Here is a 25,460-nt window from a genome sequence, read left to right as displayed (position 1 = left end):
TATTACATGGCATAAAATGAGATTAGATGTCAAGAATGTATTGGAAAGTCAGTAAGAGGGTAAAGTAAACCTTTTCTTTATGGGATGCAGATGAGTCATCAAATACAAATTGCAGGAATGAAGTCAAAGATCTGGAGAGTTATAAATGTTCTGTCCTTGTACCACAGTGAAACTGACAATCAAGACATTAACATCGCTGGTGAGGGAACTTTTCAAAATGATCTGAAAACCAGCAGCCACATGATTTGTTGACCCATTGGTGTTTTTGGAAGGGTAACAGAATGGTGGGGTTAGAATCATCACGTAACCCATCGAGCAGAAGACGAGTCCCCCCCCCAACCCCCACCTCCAATGCATACACTTGCACATTCCATCCTTTTCAGAGACTTGTTCATTCTTTTTACCCAGGGTAGAAATGCCAAATACTAGATACCATAGGTCTGAGGTGACAGGGGCAGGATTTGCACAGACTGATAAGTGCCTGGAATGGGCTGCCATTAGAGTTGGTAGAAGAGGCATTCAGACAGGCACATGAACAGGCAGGGAATGGAGGAATAGGCAGATGGGATTAGCTACACTCACAACACACTGAAGGAACTCAGCAGGTTGGGCAGCATCCGTGGAAACGATCAGTCAACATTTCGGGCTGGAACCCTTCATCAGGACTGAAGAGGGAAGGGGCAGAGGCCCTATAAAGAAGGCGGGGGGAGGGTGGGAAGGAGAAGGCTGTAAGGTTCCAGGTGAAAAACCAGTCAGGGAAAGTGAGGCAACACTTCACTTGTGAGTCTGTTGGGGTCGTCTTTTGCATCCAGTGCTCCCACCTCTACATCGGTGAAACCCGACGCAGATTGGGGGACCACTTCTTCGAGCACCTCCACTCCATCTGCCGCAACAGACAGGATGTCCTGGTAGCCACCCACTTCAACTCTGCTTCCCATTCCCATTCATATATGTCCATACATGGCCTCCTCTACTGCCATGATGAGGCTAAACTCAGGTTGGAGGAGCAAAACCTCATATACTGTCTGGGTAGTCTCCAGCCCCCTGGTATGAACATAGAATTCTCCAACTTCTGGTAATTCCCTTCTCTCTATCCCTATTTCACTCTGCCCCCTCCCCCAGCTGCCTATCACCTCCCTCATGGTTCCACCTCCTTCTACTACCGATTGTGTTTCCTCTATTCTTTCTTCACCTTTCCTGCCTATTACCTCCCTGCTTCCCCTCCCCTACCCCTTTATCTTTCCCCTTACTGGTTTTTCACCTGGAACCTACCAGCCTTCTCCTTCCCACCCTCCCCCCACTTTCTTTATAAGGCCTCTGCCCCTTCCCCCTACAGTCCTGACGAAGGGTTCCGGCCCGAAACGTTGACTGTTCATTTCCACTGATGCTGCCCGACCTGCTGAGTCCCTCCAGCGTGTTGTGAGTATTGCTTTGACCCCAGCATCTGCAGATTATTTTGTGTTTGGGATTAGCTAAATTGCCAGTTTTGTCAATTGTGAATTACCATTCATTTGTCTTGTTGGATGGAAGTGAATATTAACATATTGTGATGAATGGCTAGTGCAGCTGAGGGGAAGATAATCAGTGGGTTGCCCTTGTGGTTCAGCTCTATCAGAGTTGTTTTAACTTTATTTTAATTTTAGAGTTAGTACAGGGTAATCCAGCCCGAGCCCACACTGCCCAATTACACCCATAGTCAGCAACATGACGGCTGAGGTTGATTGACCAGTTACACAACCAGACCTCAGGCCAGAAACTGCAGTAACAGTGCTCTCTCTCTCTGTGCGCAAAGCAAAAAAGTGATCTGTTCTCTAAAAATAACTTTATTAAGATGTTTAAATAAATTGTATAAATCATGATGTAAACATTTACAAGGTGTTTTACTGTTCTGACTTTTAAAATTAACCATAGTCTGCAAAATGTAGATTTGCACAGTGTGATCACAGGATGGGCTAATGCATCAGAATGTGATTTGCCCTGCAACTTACTTCCGGGCATTTAGTGTACGGCTTCTGCTGGTTGTATTTGTAACAATTACAATTTAACTCCCAATTATTCAAAATTCTATGTAATCTCATGCAAAAGAATTTAAACAAGATTTAAAAAATATTGTTCTGAAGTATTCCCTTCAGAAAAGCCTGGATTTAATTTTCCAGATTAGAGGGAAAGTTCTGACAGAGGGTCCTCGTGCTGCAGTTCTCCTGTGCAGGTTTCAGAAGGCTGGTAATACCCAGGATGGGAAGCAACTGGCAGGTGGATAGGATATCATAAGTAAGTTTTAACATTTTATTTACCAACTTAAATTTCTAGCCTTGGTAAATACAATTCCATTATATCACTCTCTTGGACCTCATTTTAACTGCTTGCCATAATGAAAAGATTGCAGTATTTTGTGAAATGAGACTTACACACACTTTTGGCTGGGATTCCAGTTGCCTCCACATTAGACTTCTGCCAAACTTCTCCTCGTTTTCCCCCCTTTGACCAGAGTTGCAGCATGTTAAAACATCTAACTGAAGGACTTCTTTCCATTGTAAGGTAACTGTGAATGCCAGTGTGATCTCACTGACGAATGGGTTGTCTGCAATCAACAGCTAAGCCTCACTGCAGAAGGCACTTTGTGCACGGACCAAAAGCTGACGGGCACACTCACTGCAGCCGATTCAAGTACAGACCTGCGTCAGCCTCAGGCATATCCACTGCAGTCAGTTCCGGTACAGAGCTGCGACAGCTACAGGCACAATCACTGTAACTGGTTCCAGTATAGGCCTGTGCTATCTATGGATATACCATGGAGCGAGCTCTGCACCAACTTTCAGTTTATCTACTCATCCTTGTTTCCTCCTCCCCCTCTCCCACGTGAATGAGCAGTGGTGTGTCACGGTACACAGGGTCTTCAATCCTGAAGTGAATGAAGAAAGAATTAAGACATTTCCTTTTGATTTACTGCCCTGGCCGAGGAATTGCTGCGTTATTCACCAGTCTTGTTCAATGCAGACTTCACAGATTATACAGTATTGTGGAAATGTTTCCAACTGGGAGACTTCACCAGTGATTTGTACACAGAAAGCTCCCACAATGTCATAAGATAAAGGAGCAGAATTAGGCCATTTTTCCATTGAGTCTGCTCTGCAACTATCATAACAATTGAATAAGTGAGGCTGATTGAGGGATAAATATAGACCAGCACACGGGGAACTCTGGTCTACAGAATGATGGCATGCGCTCTGTTAAGCAACAATGTTGATGCTCCCTCTGACGAGCTGCAGGTTCAGTGCAGAGAATATCGTGTGGGGAGAGTGAAATGGGATTTGAGCTCAATCTTCCACCTCAGAGGGGAGACAGCTACCCCCTGAGCTATTATGCCTGGCAATTTAAGTCTGTTGGGTTGTTTCATGACCACCTTAATTAAAATTTGATGACTAAACATTGAAATAAAAAGTGCAGGAGATACAGTGGCAGCAGTTACTATTGAGTGTTTCCACTATTATAACAGTGTGGACAATTTCATACCACCAAAGTGCCAGGTTGTGGGACTGCTGAGGCTGATGCTGGTGAGGGGTTCTCATTGGTACTGTTGAAGGACTAACACCTGGCCTCACTTACAAAGAGTCCAGGTACTACAGAGCAATCTGCAGCTGGAGTAAAAGTAACAAATGATGTTCTGTTTAATAAATATGTGTGCACGTGTGAAATTTTATCCAACCTATTCAGAGCAAGTAAAACAAAGAAAGCTTCCTTACGGTGTTTGGAACAAGGAGGCTGCACTTTTACAGATTTGCCTCAAGACTTGTACAATATTAAAATATGCAAGAGACGGATAAATCCATGCAGCTCGGAACAGGAGATGGCGCCATGTGCCCGCTTTCAACTCTGCTGATGGATTGATTGTCCTCAGGACCAGGTCTGGCCCGCAGCAACATCCGTTCCAATGTCCCCTCGTCCGCCTTTATTCCACTCAACTGGCCACAGGTCATGTCCGCAGTATCACCATGGTCACCAGGCCTGAAATAAACCACAGCCGTTTTTCTCTAGCACCATCTACAGGCTCTGAGTTCATGTAGGAACATCTGTCAAATTGGACATGTCAGACCCCATTCACTGTGTTGTGCAATTGAGGGAGAAAGGGCTGGTTCTGATTCAGGAAGTCTCACTTTATTTTAACAAACCTTGGTTGAACATCAGGGTGTCCTGACACACAAACTTTCTTTTAGCCCAGATACACTACACTCAGATTCAGATTCCTATAGTGCATGAGTCCGGGACCAGAGGGCATAGCCTTGGAATAGAAGGACATCCAATTAGAACAGTCATTGTCATAGAAAAATACAGGCCTCACCAATGTCTTATACAACTTCAACATAACATACATCTCCTGTAATCAACACATTGATTTATGAGGGCCAACATGCTCATAGCTTTCTTTATGACCTAGCAACAGACACAAAATGGTGGAGGATCTCAGCAGGCCAGGCAGCATCTAAGAAAAAAAGTACAGTTGACACTTTGGGCCAAGACCCTTCAGCAGGACTGGAGAAAAAAAGCTGAGGAGTAGATTTAAAAGGTGGGGAAGGGGAAAGAGAAACACAAGGGTGAATGGTGAAACCTGAAGTGGGAGGGATGAAGTAAAGAGTTGGGAAGTTGATTGGTGAAAGAGACACAGGGCTGGAGAAGAGGGGAGTCTGATAGAGGGCAGAAGGCCATGGAAGGGGGGAAAAAGGACCAGCAGAGGGAGGTGATGGGTGGGCAAGGAGATGAGGTGAGAGAGGAAAAAGGGGGTGGGGAATGGTGAAGGAGATGGGGGAGGTGGGGCATTACCAGAAGTTTGAGAAATTGACGTTCATACCATCAGGTTGGAGGCTACCCAGACAAAATATAAGGTATATATTCTCCAACCTAAATGTGGCCTCATCAGGACAGTGGAGCAGGCTATGAATAGACATATCGGAATGGGAATGGAAAGTGGAATTAAAATAGGTGGCCACTGGGAGATCTTGCTTTTTCTGGTGGATGGAGCACAGGGACAGACCCTATCTACCTGTGATGCCACTTTCAACGAGTTATGGACATGTATTCCTTCATCGCTTTGTTCTATCACACTCAATGCACTGTGTAAGACCTACCTGGTTCGTCCTACCCAAGTGCAACACCTTGCACTTGCCTGCGTTAAATTCTATCTGCCATTTTTCAGCTGATCCAGATCCCTCTGCCTTCCTGACTGTCCACCTCACTTCCAATCTTGGTGTCACCCACAAATTTGCAGAGCCAGTTAACCACATTGTCATTCAGATTGTTGATATAAATGATGAAAAACAATGGACCCAGCACTGATCACTGCAACACATCACTAGTCACAGGCCTCCAGTCTGACAGTCAACCATCTGCTACCACTCACTGGTTTGTGTATCAATGATCTGGATGATGGTCCGTTTGACTGGATCAGCAAATTTGCACATGACTCCAAGATTAGGGGTGTAGTGGACAGTGAGAAAAGCTATCATGGCTTGCATCAGCTGGAAAATGGCAGTTGGAATTTCAGGCAGCCTAGTACTGAGAGGACAGGCAGGAAGGCATAGGTGGTGGTGTGGCTCTGTTGGTAAGAGATGGAATTACATCTTTAGAAAGGTGATATAAGGTCAGAGAATGTTGAATCTTTGTAGGTGGAGTTAAGAAACTGCAAGAGTGAAAAAAAAACATTATGGAAATCATATATAGGCCTCCAAATAGTAGCCAAGACGTGCGGTTGAGATTGCAAAGGCACCTGGAAAAGGCATATAATAAAGGCAATGACATAATTGTAATGGGGGACAATTGTAATGCAAGGGAATGGTGTTGGATCACAAGAGAGAGAACTTGTTGAATGACTATGAGATGGCTTTTCAAAGCAGCTTGTGCTTGAGTTTATGCAGGGGAAGGTCATCTTAGACTGGGTGTTATATAATAACCCAGATCTTATTAGGGAGGTTAATGTAAAGGAACCCTTAGGAGGCAGTGATCATAATATGATTGAATTCATACTGCAATTTGAGAGAGAGAAACATGTCAAATGTACCAGTATCACAATGGGAAAAAAAGGGAATTACAGAGGCATGAGAGAGGAGCTTGCCCAGGTAAACTGGAGGAGGATACTGGTAGAAACATAGAAACATAGAAAATAGGTGCAGGAGTAGGCCATTTGGCCCTTCGAGCCTGCACCGCCATTTATTATGATCATGGCTGATCATCCAACTCAGAACCCCGCCCCAGCCTTCCCTCCATACCCCCGACCCCTGTAGCCACAAGGGCCATATCTAACTCCCTCTTAAACAGAGCCAATGAACTGGCCTCAACTGTTTCCTGTGGCAGAGAATTCCACAGATTCACCACTCTCCGTGTGAAGAAGTTTTTCCTAATCTCGGTCCTAAAAGGCTTCCCCTCCGTCCTCAAACTGTGACCCCTCGTTCTGGACTTCCCCAACATCGGGAACAATCTTCCTGCATCTAGCCAGTCCAATCCCTTTAGGATCTTATACGTTTCAATCAGATCCCCCCTCAATCTTCTAAATTCCAACGAGTACAAGCCCAGTTCATCCAGTCTTTCTTCATATGAAAGTCCTGCCATCCCAGGAATCAATCTGGTGAACCTTCTTTGTACTCCCTCTATGGCAAAGATGTCTTTCCTCAGATTAGGGGACCAAAACTGCACACAATACTCCAGGTGTGGTCTCACCAAGGCCTTGTACAACTGCAGTAGTACCTCCCTGCTCCTGTACTCGAATCCTCTCGCTATAAATACCAGCATACCATTTGCCTTTTTCACCGCCTGCTGTACCTGCATGCCCACTTTCAATGACTGGTGTATAATGACACCCAGGTCTCGTTGCACCTCCCCTTTTCCTAATCGGCCACCATTCAGATAATAATCTGTTTTCCTATTTTTGCCACCAAAGTGGATAACTTCACATTTATCCACATTAAATTGCATCTGCCATGAGTTTGCCCACTCACCCAACCTATCCAAGTCACCCTGCATCCTCTTAGCATCCTCCTCACAGCTAACACTGCCACCCAGCTTCGTGTCATCCGCAAACTTGGAGATGCTGCATTTAATTCCCTCATCCAAGTCATTAATATATATTGTAAACAACTGGGGTCCCAGCACTGAGCCTTGCGGTACCCCACTAGTCACCGCCTGCCATTCTGAAAAGGTCCCGTTTATTCCCACTCTTTGCTTCCTGTCTGCTAACCAATTCTCCACCCACACCAATACCTTACCCCCAATACCGTGTGCTTTAAGTTTGCACACTAATCTCCTGTGTGGGACCTTGTCAAAAGCCTTTTGAAAATCCAAATATACCACATCCACTGGTTCTCCCCTATGCACTCTACTAGTTACATCCTCAAAAAATTCTATGAGATTCGTCAGACATGATTTTCCTTTCACAAATCCATGCTGACTTTGTCCGATCATTTCACCGCTTTCCAAATGCGCTGTTATCACATCCTTGATAACTGACTCCAGCAGTTTCCCCACCACCGACGTTAGGCTAACCGGTCTATAATTCCCCGGTTTCTCTCTCCCTCCTTTTTTAAAAAGTGGGGTTACATTAGCCACCCTCTAATTCTCAGGAACTAGTCCAGAATCTAACGAGTTTTGAAAAATTATCACTAATGCATCCACTATTTCTTGGGCTACTTCCTTAAGCACTCTAGGATGCAGACCATCTGGCCCTGGGGATTTATCTGCCTTCAATCCCTTCAATTTACCTAACACCACTTCCCTACTAACATGTATTTCACTCAGTTCCTCCATCTCACTGGACCCTCTGTCCCTTACTATTTCTGGAAGATTATTTATGTCCTCCTTAGTGAAGACAGAACCAAAGTAATTATTCAATTGGTCTGCCATGTCCTTGCTCCCCATAATCAATTCACCTGTTTCTGTCTGCAGGGGACCTACATTTGTCTTTACCAGTCTTTTCCTTTTTACATATCTATAAAAGCTTTTACAGTCTGTTTTTATGTTCCCCGCCAGTTTTCTCTCATAATCTTTTTTCCCCTTCCTAATTAAGCCCTTTGTCCTCCTCTGCTGAACTCTGAATTTCTCCCAGTCCTTAGGTGAGCCACTTTCTCTGGCTAATTTGTATGCTTATTCTTTGGAATTGATACTATCCCTAATTTCTCTTGTCAGCCACGAGTGCACTACCTTCCTTGATTTATTCTTTTGCCAAACTGGGATGAACAATTGTTGTAATTCATCCATGCAACCTTTAAATGCTTGCCATTGCATATCCACCGTCAATCCTTGGTAGGGATAATGGCACAGCAGAGATGGCTGGCTGAAGTTCAGAAGGCATATGGTGCATTGACCTTCGTAAACAGTGGGATTGAGCTTAAGAGCTGCGAGGTAATGTTACAGCTTTATAGGACCTGGTCAGATGCCACTTGAAGTACTGTGGTCGGTTCTGGTCACCTCACTATAGGATGGATGTGGATACTATTGAAAGGGTGCAGAGGAGAGTTACAAGGATATTGTCTGGATTGGGGAGCATGCCTTATGAGAATAGGTTGAGTGAACTTGGCCTTTTTTCCTTGGAGCGACAGAGGATGAGAGGTGACCTGACAGAGGTGTACAAGATAATGACAGGCATTGATCGTGTGGATAGTCTGAGGCTTTTCCCCAGGGCTGAAATGGCTAACACGAGAGGGCACAGTTTTCAGGTGCTTGGAAGTAGGTACAGAAGAGATGTCAGGGGTAAGTTTTTTTTACGCAGGAAGTGGTGAGTGCGTGGAATGGGCTGCCAGTGATGGTGGTGGAGCCGGATATGATAGGGTCTTTTAAGAGACTCCTGGATAGGTACATGGAGCTTAGAGAAATAGAGGGCTATGGGTAACCCTAGGTAATTTCTAAAATAAGTACATCGTGGCTGAAGGGCCTGTATTGTGCTTTAGGTTTTCCATGTTTCAAACTACCCTATAGTACAAAGCAGGATAACAGAAGTTTTTTCAGTTATATAAAGCATAAAAGGGAGGTGAGAGTTGATATTGGACAACTGGAAAGTGATGCTGGTGAGGTAGAAATAGGGGTCAAAGAAATAGCATATAAACTTAATAGGTACTTTGCATTTGTCTTCACTGTGGAAGACACTAGCAGTGTGCCAGAGGTCAGTGAGTGTGAAGGGACAGGAGTGAGTGCCAATGCTATTTCAAAGGAAAAAGTGCGAGGCAAACTCAAAGGTTTTCAGGAGGATAAGTCACCTGGACCAGATGGACTACATCCCAGAGTCCTGAGACAGGTTGCTGAAGAGAATGGATGCATTGGTCATGATCTTTTAAGAATCACTTGATTCTCGCATGTACCAGAGGACTGGACGATTGTAAATGTCTCTCCACTCTTTAAGAAGGCAGGAAGACAAAAGAAAGGTAGCCTAACCTTAGTGGTTGGGAAAGTGTTGGAGTCTATTATTAAGGATGATGTTTCGGGGTATTTGGAGACTAACGATAAAATTAGTCAAAGTCAGCATTGTTTCTGTAAAGGGAAATCTGTTAAGAGTTCTTTGAGGAAGTAACAAGCAGGGTGGACAAAGGAGAGGCAGAAGATGTCACCTATTTGGATCTTCAGAAGGCATTTGATAAGGTACCATACATGAGGCTGCCTAACAAGATAAAATCCTATGACATTACAGGAGAGATACTGGCATGGATAGAGGAATGGCTGACAGGCAGGAGGCAGCAAGTGGGAATATAAGGAGCCTTTTCTGGTTGGTTGCCAGTGACTAGTGATGTTCCTCAGGGGTCAGTTTTAGGACCACTGCTTTTCACATTATATGTCAATGATTTGGAAAATGGAATTGATGGCATTGTAGCAAAGTTTGTGGATGATACAAAGATAGGTGAAGGGGTAGGTAGTGCTGAGGAAGCAATGCAATTGCAGCAGGACTTAGACAAATTGGAAGAATGGACAAAAAAGTGGCAGACGGAATACATGTTGGGGAAATGTATGATAATGCATTTTGGTAAAAGGAAAAATAGTGCAGACTATTATCTAAATGGGGCGAAGGTTCAAACATCAGAGTATTAGGAATAAAGGGGATGAACTTAGAGAATGGATCAGTACGTGGAACTACGATGTTGTGGCCGTTACTGAAACTTGGCTGGAGGAAGGGCAGGATTGGCTGATGCAGGTACTGGGGTTTAGGTGTTTTAAAAGGAATAGGATGGGAGGTAGAAAAGGGGGCGGGGGGGAGAAGCATCACTGGTCACTGGTCAGGGATAGTATCACGGCTATGGAAAGGGAGGACGCTGCAGAGGGAGTGTCCACTGAGTCGGTGTGGGTGGAAGTCAGAAATAGGAAGGGATCAATCACTGTGCTGGGAGTAGTCTGTAGGTCCCAATTAGCCCTCGGAACACCGAGGAGCAGATAAGCAGGCAAATTTTAGAATGGTCCAGGAAATACAGGGTTGTAGTTATGGGTGATTTAAACTTCCCTCATATTGACTGGCACCTCCCGACTGCAAGGGGGATAGATGGGGCTGAATTTGTCAGGTGTGTTCAAGAAGGATTCTGACACGGTATGTGGACCGGCCGACGAGAGGAGAGGCCATATTGGATCTAGTTCTGGGTAATGAACCTGGTCAGGTGGCAGACCTTTTGGTGGGGGAGCATTTTGGTGAGAGTGACCACAACTCCCCTAGCTTCAGCATAGCTATGGAAAAGGATAAAACAGACAAAATGGGAAAGTGCTTAACTGGGGAAGGGCTAACTGTGAAGGGATGAGGCAGGAATTAGCGAGAGTAAATTGGAAACAGATGTTCAAGGGTGAAAGCACAGAAGTAATGTGGAGGAAGTTTAGCGACCACTTGTGGTGGGTTCAGGATAGGTTTATCCCACTGAGACAAGGAAAAAAAAATGGTAGGAAAAGGGAACTGTGGCTGACAAAACACGTGAGGCAACTCGTCAAGAGGAAGAAGGAAGCATATGTTAGATATAAGAAGCAGGAAGCAGGAGGGGCTCATGAGAAATATAGGGTAGCCAGGAAGGAGCTTAAGAAAGGACTTAGGAGAGCTCAAAGGGGGCATGAGAAGGCCTTGGCATGTAGGTTTAAGGAGAACCTCAAGGCATTCTATGTGTATGTGAAGAACAGAAGGATGACAAGAATGAAGGTGGGGTCGCTAAAGGATAAAGAAGGCAACATGTGCCTGGAGGCGGACGAGATTGGGGAGGTCCTAAATGAATACGTTGCTTCAGTATTCACAAGTGAAAAGGACCTTGATCAGGGTGAGGTCGAAATAGGACAGGCCTGTGTGCTGGACAATGTGGAGATTAAGGAAGAAGAAATGTTGGATCTTCTTAAAAACATCAAGTTTGATAAGTCCCCAGGGCTGGACGTGATATACCCCAGATTGATGTGGGAAGTGAGAGAAGAGATTGCTGGAGCAGTAGCTATGATCTTTGAATCCTCTTTAGCTGCAGAGGAGGTGTCGAAGGATTGGAGAATGGTAAATGTAGTTCCCTTGTTTAAAAAAGGTAATAGGGAGAATCCTGGGAACTACAGACCGGTGAGTCTTACGTCGGTGGTCTGCAAGCTATTGGAAAGGATTCTTAAGGATAGGATCTACGAGCACTTGGAGAAGTACAGTCTACTCAAGAATAGTCAACATGGCTTTGTGAAGGGAAGGTCGTGCCTCACGAGCCTAATTGAGTTTTTTGAAGAGGTAACAAATGAAATTGATGAGGGTAGGGCAGTAGATGTGGTCTACATGGATTTTAGCAAGGCATTTGACAAGGTCCCCCACGGGAGATTCATCCAGAAAGTCATGAGACATGGGATCAGTGGAACCTTGGCGTTTGGTTAAAAATTGGCTTAAAGGAAGAAAGCAGAGGGTAGTAGTGGAAGGAAAGTATTCTGCCTGGAGGTTGGTGACTAGTGGAGTGCCACAAGGATCTGTCCTGGGACCCCTGCTCTTAATCATTTTTATAAATGACCTGGATGAAGAGGCGGAAGGATGGGTCAATAAGTTTGTGGATGACACGAAGATTGGAGGAGTTGTGGATGGAGCTGTAGGTTGTCGAAGGTTACAAGAAGATATAGACAGAATGCAGAGTTGGGCAGAAAAGTAGCAGATGGAGTTCAATCCAGATAAGTGTGAGGTGATGCATTTTGGAAGGACAAACCAGAAGGCTGAGTACAGGGTTAATGGTGTGGATGAACAGAGGGACCTTGGGGTTCAAATCCATACATCCTTCAAGGTCGCTGCACAGCTTGATAGGATAGTTAAGAAAGCCTATGGGATGCTAAGCTTCATTAATAGGGGATTGAGTTCAAGTGCAGAGAGGTCATGTTGCAACTCTACAAATCTCTGGTGAGACCACACTTAAGAGTATTGTGTTCAGTTCTGGTCACCTCATTATAGGAAGGATGTGGAAGCTATGGAGAGGGTGCAGAGGAGATTTACCAGGATGTTGCCTGGATTGGAAACCAAATCTTATGAGGCAAGGTTAGCAGAGCTGAGACTTTTCTCTTTGGAGTGTAGAAAGATGATAGGAGACTTGATAGAGGTTACCGAGATTATGAGAGGCATAGATAGGGTGGATAGCCAGTACCTGTTTCCCAGGGCACGAATAGCAAACACCAGAGGGCATATGTACAAAGTTAAGGGAGGGAAGTTTAGGGGAGACATCAGGGGTAAGTTTTTTTTTACACAGAGGGTTGTGTGTGCCTGGAATGACTTGCCAGGGATGGTGGTGGAGGCTAAAACATTAGGGGTATTTAAGAGCCTCTTGGACAGGCACATGGATAAAAGAAAAATAGAGGGTTATGGGGTAGTGTGGGTTTAGTATGTCTTTTTTAAGGAATATATGGGTCAGCACAACATCAAGGGCCGAAGGGTCTTCTAGTGTCTAGTATCAGAGGTGCAGAAGGTCTTCGTGCAAGACTCCAACTTGCAGGTTACGTCTGTGGTAGAGAAGGCAAATGCAATGTTGGCATTTATTTCAAGGGAAATACAATATAAAAGCAAAGAGATAATGCTGAGCCTTTATAAGAAACTAGTCAGGCCACACTGGAAGTATTGTCAACAGTTTTGGTTCCCACATCATTGGAGAGAGTCCAGAGGAGGTTCACGAGGATGATTCTGGGAATGAAGGAGAGTTTGGCAGCTTTGGTCCTGTTCTCATTGTAATTGAGAAGAATGTGGGGGTGTGGGGGGGGGAGATTTCCTTGAAACCCACCAAATGTTGAAAGGACTAGATAATGTGGATGTGGAGAGGATGTTTTGTGTGGTGGGAGTGTCCAGAACTAGAGGGCACAGTCTCGAAATTAAGGGGTGATCTTTTCAAACAGAGGTAAAGAGAATTTTTTTTTGTAGCTAAAGAGTAGTGAATCTGTGGAATGCTCTGACACAGTCTGAGGTGGAGATCAAGTCTGTGGGTATATTTAAGGCAAAAGTTGATCACTTCCTGATCGGTCAGGACATCAAAGGATACAGTGAGAAGGCAGGTATATGAGGTTGAGTGGGATCCAGGATCACCCATGATGGAATGGCAGAGCAGACTCGACAGGCTGAATGGCCAAAATCTGCTCCCATGCCTTAAGGTCTTGTGGTCTTACTGCAGGTTTTGCACTTTGGTAGAATGAACCAAGGTAGGTCTTACACAGTGATCACTTGGGCGCTAAGTGTGGTAGAACAAAGGGATCCAGGAATACAGGTCCATAATTCGTTGAAAGTGGCATCACAGATAGAAAGCTTTTGACACGTTGGCCTTTATAAATCAAAGAACTGAGTACAGGAGATGGGATATGTGTTGAACTTGTACAGGACATTGGTGAGGCCTTGTTTGGAGTATTGTGGGCAGTTCTGGTCATCTGCATACAGGAAAGATGTAAATGTGGTTGAAAGAGTACAGAGAAAACTTACAAGAATGTTGCTGAGTCTGGAGGACCTGAGTTCTAAGGAGAGATTGAATAAGTTAGGTCTAATATTTAGAACATAGAGGATTGAGAGAAGATTTGATAGAGGTATACAAAATTACATGTAGAGTAAATACAAGCAGGTTTTTTTCCACTAAGGTTGGGTGGGACTACAATCAGAAGTCATGGGTTACAGGTAAAAGGTGAAAAGTTTAAGGGGAACATGAGGGGAAACTTCTTCACTCAGAGGGCTGTGAGAGTGTGGAATGAGCTGCCGGCACAAGTGGGACATGCAAATTCGATTTCAATGTTTGAGCAAAGTTTGGATAGGTACATGGATGGTAGGGATATGGAGGGCAGGTTTACATGTTTTCTGCATGCACTAGATGGGACGAAGGTCCTTTTCCTATGCGGTAGTTTTCTATGATTCTAGAACTTTCCTGAACACACTTGTCAAACTCTATCTCATCCCATCATTACAATATGGATATCCCAGGTAATATGTGGAAAGTTAAAATCACCTATTATCACTACCATGAGATATAGGAGCAGAATTAGACCACTTCACCTGGAGTCTCCTCCACCATTTCAACTCTGTTAATCCATTTCCCTCTCAGCCCCAATTATTTGCCTTCTCCCCGTATCCCTTCATGCCCAGACTAATCAAGAATCTATCAACCTCTGCCTAAATATACCCAATAACGTGGCCTCCACAGCCACATATGGCAACAAATTCCAAAAATTCATGACTCTCTGGCTGAAGAAATTCCTCCTCAACTCCATTCTAAACAGAGAATTTACAGGCTGTATCCTCTGGTCTTAGACTCTCCCACCATAGGAAACATCTGATTGATTTTAATGCAAAATTCCCTTCATTCTTCTGAACTCCAGTGAACACAGTTCCAGTGCAATCCCAAATCATTTCTGTGAACCTCCTTTGAACCCTCTCAAAAGTCAGTACATCCTTTCTAGGATCACAGGTCTACAACTGCTCAAAATACACCAAGTGAGCCCTCACTAATGCCTTATAAAACCTCAACATTACATCCATGCTTTCAATATCCTAATCCTCTCGAAATGAATGCAAACATTGCATTTACCTTCCTCACCACCGAATCAACTGAAAATTAACCTTCAAAGAATCCTGCATGAGGACTCCCAAGTTCCTCGCATCTCAGATTTTTGAATCTTCTCTGCATTTAGAAAACAGTCTACACCTCTATTACTTCTACCAAAGTGCATGATCATACATTTCCCAAGTCTGTATTCCACCTGCCTATTCTCCTAATCTGTCTAAGTCCTTCTGTATAGTCTCTCTGCTTTCTCAACACTACCCTGCCATCAATTCTGTCATCCAAATCATTGACATATAACGTAAAAAGAAGTGGTCCCAACACAGACCCTGTGGAACAGCACTAGTCACTGACAGCCAAGCACAAAGGTTCCCTTTATTACCACTCTTTGCCTCCTGCCAATCAGCTAATATTCTATCCATGCTACCATTTTTCCTGTAATGCCACCAACTCTTAACTTGTTAAACAACCTCATGTGTGACACCTGATCAAAGGACTTCTGAAAATCCAAGTACACAACATCCATCGATTTTCCTTTGTCTATCCTGATTGTTATTTCTTCAAAGAATTCCAACAGATTTGTTAAGCAAGATTTTCCCTTAAGGGAACCATGTTGACTTTGGCTTGTGTTTATCTTGTATCCCTAAGTACTCTGAAACCACATCCTTAACAACCAATTCTAACATCTTCCCAACCACGGAGGTCAGACTAACTGGTCCATAGTCTCCTTTCTTCGGCCCCTCTCCCTTCTTGAAGAGTAGAGTGAAATTTACAATATCCAGTCTTCCAGAACAATTCCAGAATCCTGTGATTCTTGAAAGATCATTACTAATGCCTCCACAATCCCGTCAGCCACCTCTTTCAGAACCCTGGGTGTAGACCATCTGGTCCAGATGACTTGCCAACCTTCAGACCATTCAGTTTCCCAAGCACCTTCTTGCTAATAATGGCAACTTCACACACTTGTGCCCCCTGACACTGTCAAGTTTTCAGAATACTGCTAATGTCTTCCACAGTGAAAGAAACTTGCAGAAAAGAATTCTGAATGTGTGACATGTTGAACCTTGAAGTGTATGAGCTACACCACATGTACAGTACCTGATAAAGTAGCCACCAAGCACTGAGTTAGTTTCAAATATCTGCCATTTCCTTGCCCCTCCCCCATTACTACCTCTCCAGCATCATTTTCCAGCAGTCTAATATCTAGTCTCACTTTTCTTTTACACTTTATATATCTGAAGAAACTTTTGATATACTCTTTAATATTATTGGCTAGCCTCTCTTCATATTCCATCTTTTCCTTCGTTGTGACTTTTTTGTTGCCCTCTGTTGGATTTTAAAAGATTCCCATCCTCTAACTTCCCACTAATTTTTGCTCTATTATATTGGCTTTGACTTCTCGTCAGTCATGGTTGCATCATCCTGCATTTAAAATACTACTTCTTTGGAATGTATCTGTCCTTTATTTTTCAAACTGCTCCCAGAAACTCCAGCTTTGCTGTCACCCCTACTAGTGTTCCCTTCCAATGAATTTTGGCTAGCTCCTCTCATGTCTCTGTAATTCCCTTTGCTCCACTATAATACTAATGCATCTGACTTTAGCTTCTCCTTCTCAAATTGTAGGGTGAATTCTACCATATTATGATCACTGCTTTACCCTAAGCTATCGAATCAATTCCTGTTCATTGCACAGCACCAAATCTAGAAGAGCTGATCCCCTAGTGGTTTTCACCATGAGCTGCTCTGAACAGCCTTCTTGTAGGCATTGCGTAAATGTTAACCTTATGTTTCTTGTAAGTGTGCAATTTCATTACAAATTTGTTCCACTAGATCCCAAGAACCGTTGGGTGGTCTATAATATAACCTCATTAACATGGTCATACTTTTCTTATACCTCAGTTCCACCCATAAAGCCTCACTAGATGAGTTTTCCAGTCTGTCCTGACTGAGCACTGCTGTGATATTTTCCCTGACTAGTAACGCCACCCCTTTCCCTGTAACCCTTCCCGCTCTGTTGCATCTAAATAAAGTTTGCTGATGATACAAAGATTGGAGGTGTAGTAGACAGTGAGGAAGGTTTTCAGAGCCTGCAGAGGGACTTTCCAGCTGGAAAAATGGGCTGAAAAATGGCAGATGGAGTTTAATACTGACAAGTGTGAGGTATTGCACGTTGGAAGGACAAACCAACGTAGAACATACAGGGTTAATGGTAAGGCACTGAGGAGTGCAGTGGAACAGAGGGATCTGGGAATACAGATACAAAATTCCCTAAAAGTGTCGTCACAGGTAGATGGGGTCGTAAAGAGAGCTTTTGGTACATTGGCCTTTATTAATCGAAGTATTGAGTATAAGAGCTGGAATGTTATGATGAGGTTGTATAAGGCATTGGTGAGGCCGAATCTGGAGTATTGTGTTCAGTTTTGGTCACCAAATTACAGGAAGGATATAAATAAGGTTGAAAGAGTGCAGAGAAGGTTTACAAGGATGTTGCTGGGACTTGAGAAACTCAGTTACAGAGAAAGGTTGAATAGGTTAGGACTTTATACCCTGGAGCGTAGAAGAATGAGGGGAGATTTGATAGAGGTACATAAAATTATGATGGGTATAGATAGAGTGAATGCAAGCAGGCTTTTTCCACTGAGGCAAGGGGAGAAAAAAACCAGAGGACATGGGTTAAGGGTGAGGGGGGAAAAGTTTAAAGGGAACATTAGTGGGGGCTTCTTCACACAGAGAGTGGTGGGAGTATGGAATGAGCTGACAGATGAGGTGGTAAATGCGGGTTCTTTTTTAACATTTAAGAATAAATTGGACAGATACATGGATGGGAGGTGTATGGAGGGATATGGTCCGTGTGCAGGTCAGTGGGATTAGGCAGAAAATGGTTCGGCACAGCCAAGAAGGGCCAAAGGGCCTGTTTCTGTGCTGTAGTTTCTATGGTTCTATGGTTCTAAATCAATGGAAACCCAAAATACTCAACTGCCAGTCCTGCCCCTCTTGCAAAAAAGTCTCACTAATGGCTACAATTTCACAATTCCAGGTGTTGATCCATGCCGAACTCATCTACCTTTTCTACAATACTTCTTGCATTGAAATATACGCAACTCAGAACGTTAGTCCCACACGCTGAACCTTCTGATTCCTGATTTTATCTGAGGTCCTAATAACATCTGTCTTCACAACCACTCCACTATCTATTCTGGCACTCTGTGGTTTCATTGCCATCCAACTTTAGTTAGGGCATCAAAGGTTACAGAATGGGTTTGAGAGGGTTAATAAATGGTGGAGCAGACTCAATGGGCCAAATGGCCTAATCTTGCTGCTAAGTCGTATGGTGTTAGGGACTCAAACTGCACACAATTCTCCTGATACGGTTTAACCAATGATGCCTCAACTGCTGTACTCAGTGCCCTGACCGATAAAGGCCAAAGGCCTTCTTTACTACCCTGTTTACTATGCCCCCACTTTCAGGCACGATGTGCCTGTGCCCCTCAATCCCTCTGTTCTACAAAGACTCCCCAGGGCCTGACCATTTAGTGTGTAATTCCTGCCATGGCTTAACGTCTTAAAATACATCACATTGCACTCAGTAAAGTTGCACCTGTCCCTCATGTAGTGAACCACAGGTAAAATGGCCCACACATGGACCCAGCATATGGAGTTGACGTACAGGAACATCCTGGGGTCTAAGTACACAGCTCCCTGACAGCTGCGACACGGGTTAACAGAATGGTGAAGATGTATAGCAGGCTTGTCTTCATTAGTCAAGGGACTGAGTTAAGTCAGGAAGTTATATTGCAGATTTATAAAAAGGTATACCAAGATGCTTCCAGGATTAGAGGGCATGTGTTGTAAGGATAGTCTGGACAAACTTGGGGCTGCTTCCTCTGGAATTTCCGAATTGAGAGAAAGGTACAGACAATTAAAACACCCAATGTCTTTTGTCCAGGGTCAAAACTAGAGGAAATGTAATTAAGATGAGAGGGCGAAAATTCAAAGGAGATGTGCGGTTTTTTTTAAACCTAGAGAGTAGTGGGTGCCTGCCAGGGGTGGTGGTGAGGCAGATACAATAAAGGTGTTGAAGAGCTCTAAGGCAGACACATAAATGGGCAGAAAATGGAGGGATATGGACCATGTGCAGGTAGGAGCGATTAGAATAATTAGGCATGATTAGTTAGCAATGTTCCGTACAACATCATGGGCTGGATGACTTGTTCCTGTGCTGTCCTCTTCCTAAGCACAGAATTCTCTGTATTTAATCTGAAGCATGCTTACCCAGAACATAAGCAGCAACTAACTTCTGATTGACACTCAAGTGGAGGTAGACGGGCACCAGGGATTCCGCTTCTCCGAGTGTTGGTAACATCAACACTGCAATGCAGATGATTCCCAGGAAGACAGTAAGCAAGCTGGGTCCTGAGGACACTGTTCTTGATTCTGAAAATTAATGAGACATTAATGAGACTATCGAAAGCCAGTTGATGAAGCTACGTGTATGGTGAAACTAGATGAGGAACCCAGAGCAGCAGAGAAGGAAGAAAACAGGGGAACAAGTGGCTGAGACTTTAGTGTTTTCCTTGTAGAGGATATGGAAACTGCATCCCGAATATAGTAAAGGACGATGGACAATTAGGAATGAGGATCTTTACTGATGTTAATCAGTGAAAGGATTACAAGCTGATAAAGTTCCTGGAGCTAATAGCGAAATCCTAGATACCAAAAAGGTATCAGAGCAGTGGATCCATTGATTATAATCCACTGAACCTTTTCAGATTCTAAGCAGGTCCCAGCAGAATGGAAAAATATAAACTCAACACTTTTAATCAAGAGAAGGGAAACCTTGTTCTGTTTGTTGCAGGGATTTAATGTTTAGACTCATAGAACACTACAGCACAGGAAGATAATACACTTAGGAAGATCTTACAGCTTAACATACGGCTAAAAGAGATGGTGCATGAGGGAGCCCTTCAGATTGGGCTCCCTTTTGGGGAAGGTGGGACCTGTATAGAAGGAACGGTGTGTACCTGAAGTGGAGGGGGACTGGTATCCTGGTGAGAAGTTTGCTAGTGCTGTACAGGGGGAGGGATTTACAGTTTACAGGGAGATGTGAACCAGAGTGCCAAAAGAGACAGTGGAGTGATTGTGGGGCAAGATATTGTTAAGCCTACATACACTACCATCTGGGAAATGGTATCGCAGCATAAAAGCCAGGACCAACAGGCTCCAGGACAGCTTCTTCCACCAGGCCATCAGACTGATTAATTCAAGCTCATACAATTGTATTTCTATGTTACATTGTCATATATTCCTGTTGCACATACTGTTTATTACAAATTACTATAAATTGCACATTGCACATTGAGACAGAGATGTAACGTAAAGATTTTTACTCCTCGTGTATGTGAAGGATGTAAGAAACAAAGTCAATTTGATTCAAATCCAAATACTCAGTACACCAGGTAGCATCTGTGAAGAAAATAAATCAAGATAACGTTTCATGTTATGACTTTCCGTCAAAACAGTAAAATGAGAAAACAACTGTGGTTTAAGTTGCAGAAATGAGGAGTGCAGAAAACAAAGGGAATACTGTGACTCTGGAGTTAAAGGCAGATGAGTTTACATAAAGGCAGATTTTTATAAATGACCTGGATGCAGAAGTAGAAGGGTGGATTAGTAAGTTTGCTGATGACACAAAAGTTGGGGATGTTGTGGATAGTCTGGAGCGCTGTCAGAAGTTACAGCAGGACTTCAATAGGATACAGAACTGGGCTGAGAAGTAGCAGATGGATTCAACCCCCATTAGTGTGAAGTGGTTCATTTTGGTAGGTCAAATTTGAAGACACAATATAGTATTAATGGTAAGACTCTTGGCAGTGTGCAGGATCTGAGAGACCTTGGGGTCCGTGTACATGACACAACTCAAAGCTGCTATGCAGGTTGACAGTGTTGGCACTCATCAGCCATGGGATTGAGTTCAAGAGCCATGAGGTAATGTTACAGCTATATACAATATCTTAGTGTAGAGGAGATTTACAAGGATGTTGCCAGATGTTGGAGGGTGTTACCTTATGAGAACAGATTGAGTGATCTTAGCCTGTTCTCCTTGGAACGATGGAGGATGAGAGGTGACCTGATACAGGTGTATAAGATGATGAGGGGCATTGATGGTGTGGATAGCTAGAGGCTTTTCTCCCCAGGGCTGAAATGGCCAACTTGAGGGAGAGTAGTTTTAAGGTGCTTGGAAATAGGTACCGAGAGGATGTCAGGGGTAAGTTTTTTCACACAGCGAGTGATGGGTGTGTGGAATGCACTGCCAGCGGCGTTGGTGGAAGCGGATACAATAGGGACTTTTAAGAGCCTCTTAGATAGATACAAGGAGCTTAGAAAAATAGAGGGCTATGCGCTGGAGAAATTCTAGGCTGTTTCCAGAGTAGGTTATATGGCACAACATTGTGGGTCGAAGGACCTGTAATGTGCTGTACAATGCTATGTTGTATGTTCTATGTTCTATAAGCTTAAGGCATGGATCAGCACGTGGAATTATGACATTGTTGCCACTATTGAGACTTGGCTGCAAGAAGGGCAGGACTAGCAGTTCAATATTTTGGGGTTCCGTTGTTTTAGATCTCATAGAGCAGGAGGGATTAATGAGAAGAGATGGCAATATTCATCAGGGGAAATGTCACAGTAGTGCTCAGATACGACAGACTGGAAAACTCTTCTAGTGAGGCTCTACGGATGTAAATGAGGAACAAGAAAGGTACAACTGATAAAGTTAAGTTCTCCACAAAAGATGTCTCCTGTCTTTTCACACCTTTTGGTTTCGACAAAAGGCAGTTGCTGATGGAGCTTAAGACAATTAAAATTTAAATTTTAGTGGAGTCTTTTATCTAAGTTATTAAGTTTTGCTCTATTTGAGTAGCTGGGATGTCTATCGAACTGATTGTTCTGTTGTATCAACCTGACTGTTCTTTTGTATTGGTGACCTTATAACTTGTAACAATTCTGACGTCAGGCAGTGAATGTGTTGAACCACCGGTGGGATGAGAACACCTCTCCCCTGATGTCGGGACCAAGTTCAGTCACCAGCTGAGATAGAAGAAATAAACTGGTGAAAAGATAAGTAACACACATAAAAGTTGCTGGTGAACACAGCAGGCCAGGCAGCATCTCTAGGAAGAGGTGCTGCCTGGCCTGCTGCGTTCACCAGCAACTTTTATGTGTGTTGCTTGAATTTCCAACATCTGCAGAATTCCTGTTGTTTGCGTTTTTAAGAGATAAGTAACAATCTTTTTGTGCTGTGGTTATTTGATCTGGCAAATTTACGTTTGCACAACCGTGTTAGTGGAATTATAACCGTGTTAGTGGACCGCCCAATAGGATTTAAAGGAACAATTTTGTAGAGAGATCGCAGACTGTTTGTTGCAAGAAATATGAAGTTGTGATAGTAGGTGATTTTAACTTTTCCACATATTGGCTGGGACTCCCATACTGTAGAAGGGCTGGATGGGAAAGTGTTTGTCAAATATATTCAGGAAAGTTTCCTTGAGAAAGCTAAAGAAATTTGGCCTGTCCCCTAAAACCCTCACTAATTTTATAGATGCACCATAGAAAGCATTCTCCTAGGGTGCATCACAACCTGGTATGGAAGTTGTCTTGTCCAAAACTGGAAGAAGCTGCAGAAGATCGTGAACACGGTGCAGCACATCACACAAACCAATCTTCCGTCCTTGGACTCACCTTACACCGCACGCTGTTGGAGCAGTGCTGCCAGGATAATCAAGGACACGACCCACCCAGCCAACACACTTTTCGTCCCTCTTCCCTCTGGGAGAAGGCTCAGGCTTGAAGACTCGTACGGCCAGATTTGGGAACAACTTCTTTCCAACTGTGATAAGACTGCTGAACGGTTCCTAACCCGGATCTGGACCGTACCCTCCAAATATCCAGACCTGCCTCTTGGTTTTTTTGCACTACCTTACTTTCTCTTTTCTATTTTCTATTTATGATTTATAACTTAAATTTTTAATATTTACTATCAATTTGTACTCCAGGGAGCATGAAGCGCAGAATCAAACATCACTGTGATGATTGTACGCGCTAGTATAAATTGTTTGGCGACAATAAAGTATAAAGTAAGTAAGCAATCAATTTGAGGTCACAGTTTGAGGATAAAGGGGAAGCCTTTTAGGACCGAGATTAGGAAAAACTTCTTCACACAGAGAGTGGTGAATCTGTGGAATTCTCTGCCACAGGAAACAGTTAAGGCCAGTTCACTGGCTATATTTAAGAGGGAGTTAGATATGGCCCTTGTGGCTAAAGGGATCAGGGGGTATGGGGGGAAGGCTGGTACAGGGTTCTGAGTTGGATGATCAGCCATGATCATACTGAATGGCGGTGCAGGCTCGAAGGGCCGAATGACCTACTCCTGCACCTATTTTCTCTGTTTCTATAGGGGACCCAATTAAAGAGAGTGCAATACTTCAGCAACACACACAAAATGCTGGAGGATCTCAGCAGGTCAAGCAGCATCTATGGAAAGAAGAACATTTGACATTTCGGGCTGAAACATCAACTGTTCTCTTTTCCATAGATGCTGCCTGGCTTGCTGAGTTGCTCCAACATTTTGTCCGTGTTGCTCAGTTTTCCAGATCTGCAGATTTTCCCTTGTGAGTGCAATACTTGATCTGTGATTAGGAAAAGAGACAGGGCAGCTCCTTGAAGACTGTGTTAGGAATCTGGAACAGCAGCTAGATGACCTTTGGCTTGTATGGGAGTGTGAGGAGATCACCGGCGTTACAGGGAAGTAGTCACTCCTAAGTTGCAGGAGGCAAGTAGCTGGGTGACCATCAGGAGAAATGCAAGTGTGAATACACAGTTAGCACAGAGCACCACTGCAGCCATTCCCCTCAAAAATAAGTAGACCGCTTTGGATCCTGTTGTGGGGGATGACCTCCCAGGGTAATGCCATGGAGTCTGGATTACAGGCACTGAGTATAGGTCTGTGGTGCAGAATGGAGGGAGAAGAGGGAAGTGGTAGTGATAGGGGACTCAATAGTTAGGGGAACAGACAGGAGATTCTGTGGTCATGAAGGGGACACCTGGACAGTATGTTGCCTCCCAGGTGCCAGAGTCAGGGACGTCTAGGATAGTGTCCACATTTTGGAGGGGGAGGGAGAGCAGCCAGATGTCTTGGTACATATTGATACCAATGACGTAGGAAGGAAAAGCAAAGAGGTCCTGAAAAGAGAATTTAGAGAACTAGGTAGAAAGCTGAAAGCAGGACCTCCTGGGTAGTAATTTCTGGATTGCTGCCTGTGTCACACGCCAGTGAGGATAGAAACAGGATGTTTGCAGATTAATGTGGCTGAGAAGCTGGTGCGGGGGGCAGGGCTTCAGGTTCTTTGATATTTGGGATCTCTTCAGGGGGAGGTATGACCTGTTCAAAAGTGACGGGTTGCACCTGAACTCAAGGGGAACCAATATTCTCACGGCAGGTTTGTGAAAGCTGTTGGGGAGGGTTTAAATTAATTTGGCAGGAGGGTGGGAACTGGAGTGAAGGGACTCAGAATAAGACGAATGGTAAAAAAGCAAAGATAACGTGCAATAAAACAGTCAGCAATGGCATATTGATGATAGGGCATAATTGCAGCCAGCAGGGTGGGTATCAGTGCAGTTGGGATGCAAAATCAAAAAGGGTAGCAAATACAGTACTCAAAGTTTTATATCTCAATGCATGGAGTATAGGAAATGAGGTGGATGATCTTGTTGCACGATTACAGATTGTTGGGTATGATGTTGTGGCCATCACTGAATCGTGGCTGTAGTTGGGAGCTGAATGTCTGAGGTTACACATTGTATCGGAGGGATAGGAAGGTAGGCAGAAGGGGTGGTGTGGCTCTGCTGGTAAAGAATGACATCAAATCAGTAGAAAGATGTGACATAGGATCAGAAGATGTTGAATCCTTGTGGGTTGAGTTAAGAAACTGATGGCTGTTATATACAGGCCTCCCAACAGTAGCTGGGAATGTGGACCACAGATTACAACAGAAAATAGTTGGCTAATCTGGCTGCTCTATGTGGTGGAGAGAGAGATGCCAAACCTACCAGTTTTCTGGGTGAAACCCGTGGAGGGGAATGGGCCTGTCTAGATTCTCCATCAGAACCACCTGGTGCCCCTGGGACAAGAGGTGCAGGTAGACCCAAAGCCTGACTTGGAGCCTACATCTAGTAAGGGACTCTGCAAAAACACGGGGCGACTGCAGGGCCCACAGCAGGAGAGGCCGAGCCGGGCCCCGCCCCTGAGAGGGATACTGATTCGGAGGATGATGATCTGGATGTGTGGTACATGCTGCCTTTCGCTAACTCCCCATTGATTGAGGAACGGACTCGTGGCCCTTCTCCCACTGAGTCAGGTGAAGTGGGGTGGGGGGGGGCTATCTGTGGGCAGCCTGGGTTATAGCGGGACCCTGAAGGACAGGAAATGGGGCCTGGACACGGGAC

General features: G+C 44.2%; 1 protein-coding gene across 2 annotated transcripts in view; it reads right to left on the bottom strand.

Moving 5' to 3' along the window:
• Positions 1-1,531: 1,531 nt before the first annotated feature.
• Positions 1,532-25,460, bottom strand: part of mospd1 (motile sperm domain containing 1) — a 75,623-nt gene continuing 51,694 nt past the window's right edge. For both annotated transcript variants that reach the window (XM_063061200.1, XM_063061199.1), the window contains exons 5-6: positions 19,233-19,394; positions 1,532-4,005 (exon numbers count right to left, since the gene is read on the bottom strand). In XM_063061200.1, coding sequence (XP_062917270.1) covers positions 3,974-4,005; positions 19,233-19,394 — 194 coding nt within the window. In that variant the 3' untranslated portion in view covers positions 1,532-3,973. The remainder of the gene's footprint in view (positions 4,006-19,232; positions 19,395-25,460) is intronic.

Source organism: Mobula hypostoma, chromosome 10, assembly GCF_963921235.1.
Source record: "Mobula hypostoma chromosome 10, sMobHyp1.1, whole genome shotgun sequence".
Classification (NCBI taxonomy): domain Eukaryota; kingdom Metazoa; phylum Chordata; class Chondrichthyes; order Myliobatiformes; family Myliobatidae; genus Mobula; species Mobula hypostoma.
The sequence above is the reverse complement of the archived record's forward strand: the minus strand, read 5'-3'. Positions and strand labels throughout refer to the sequence as shown.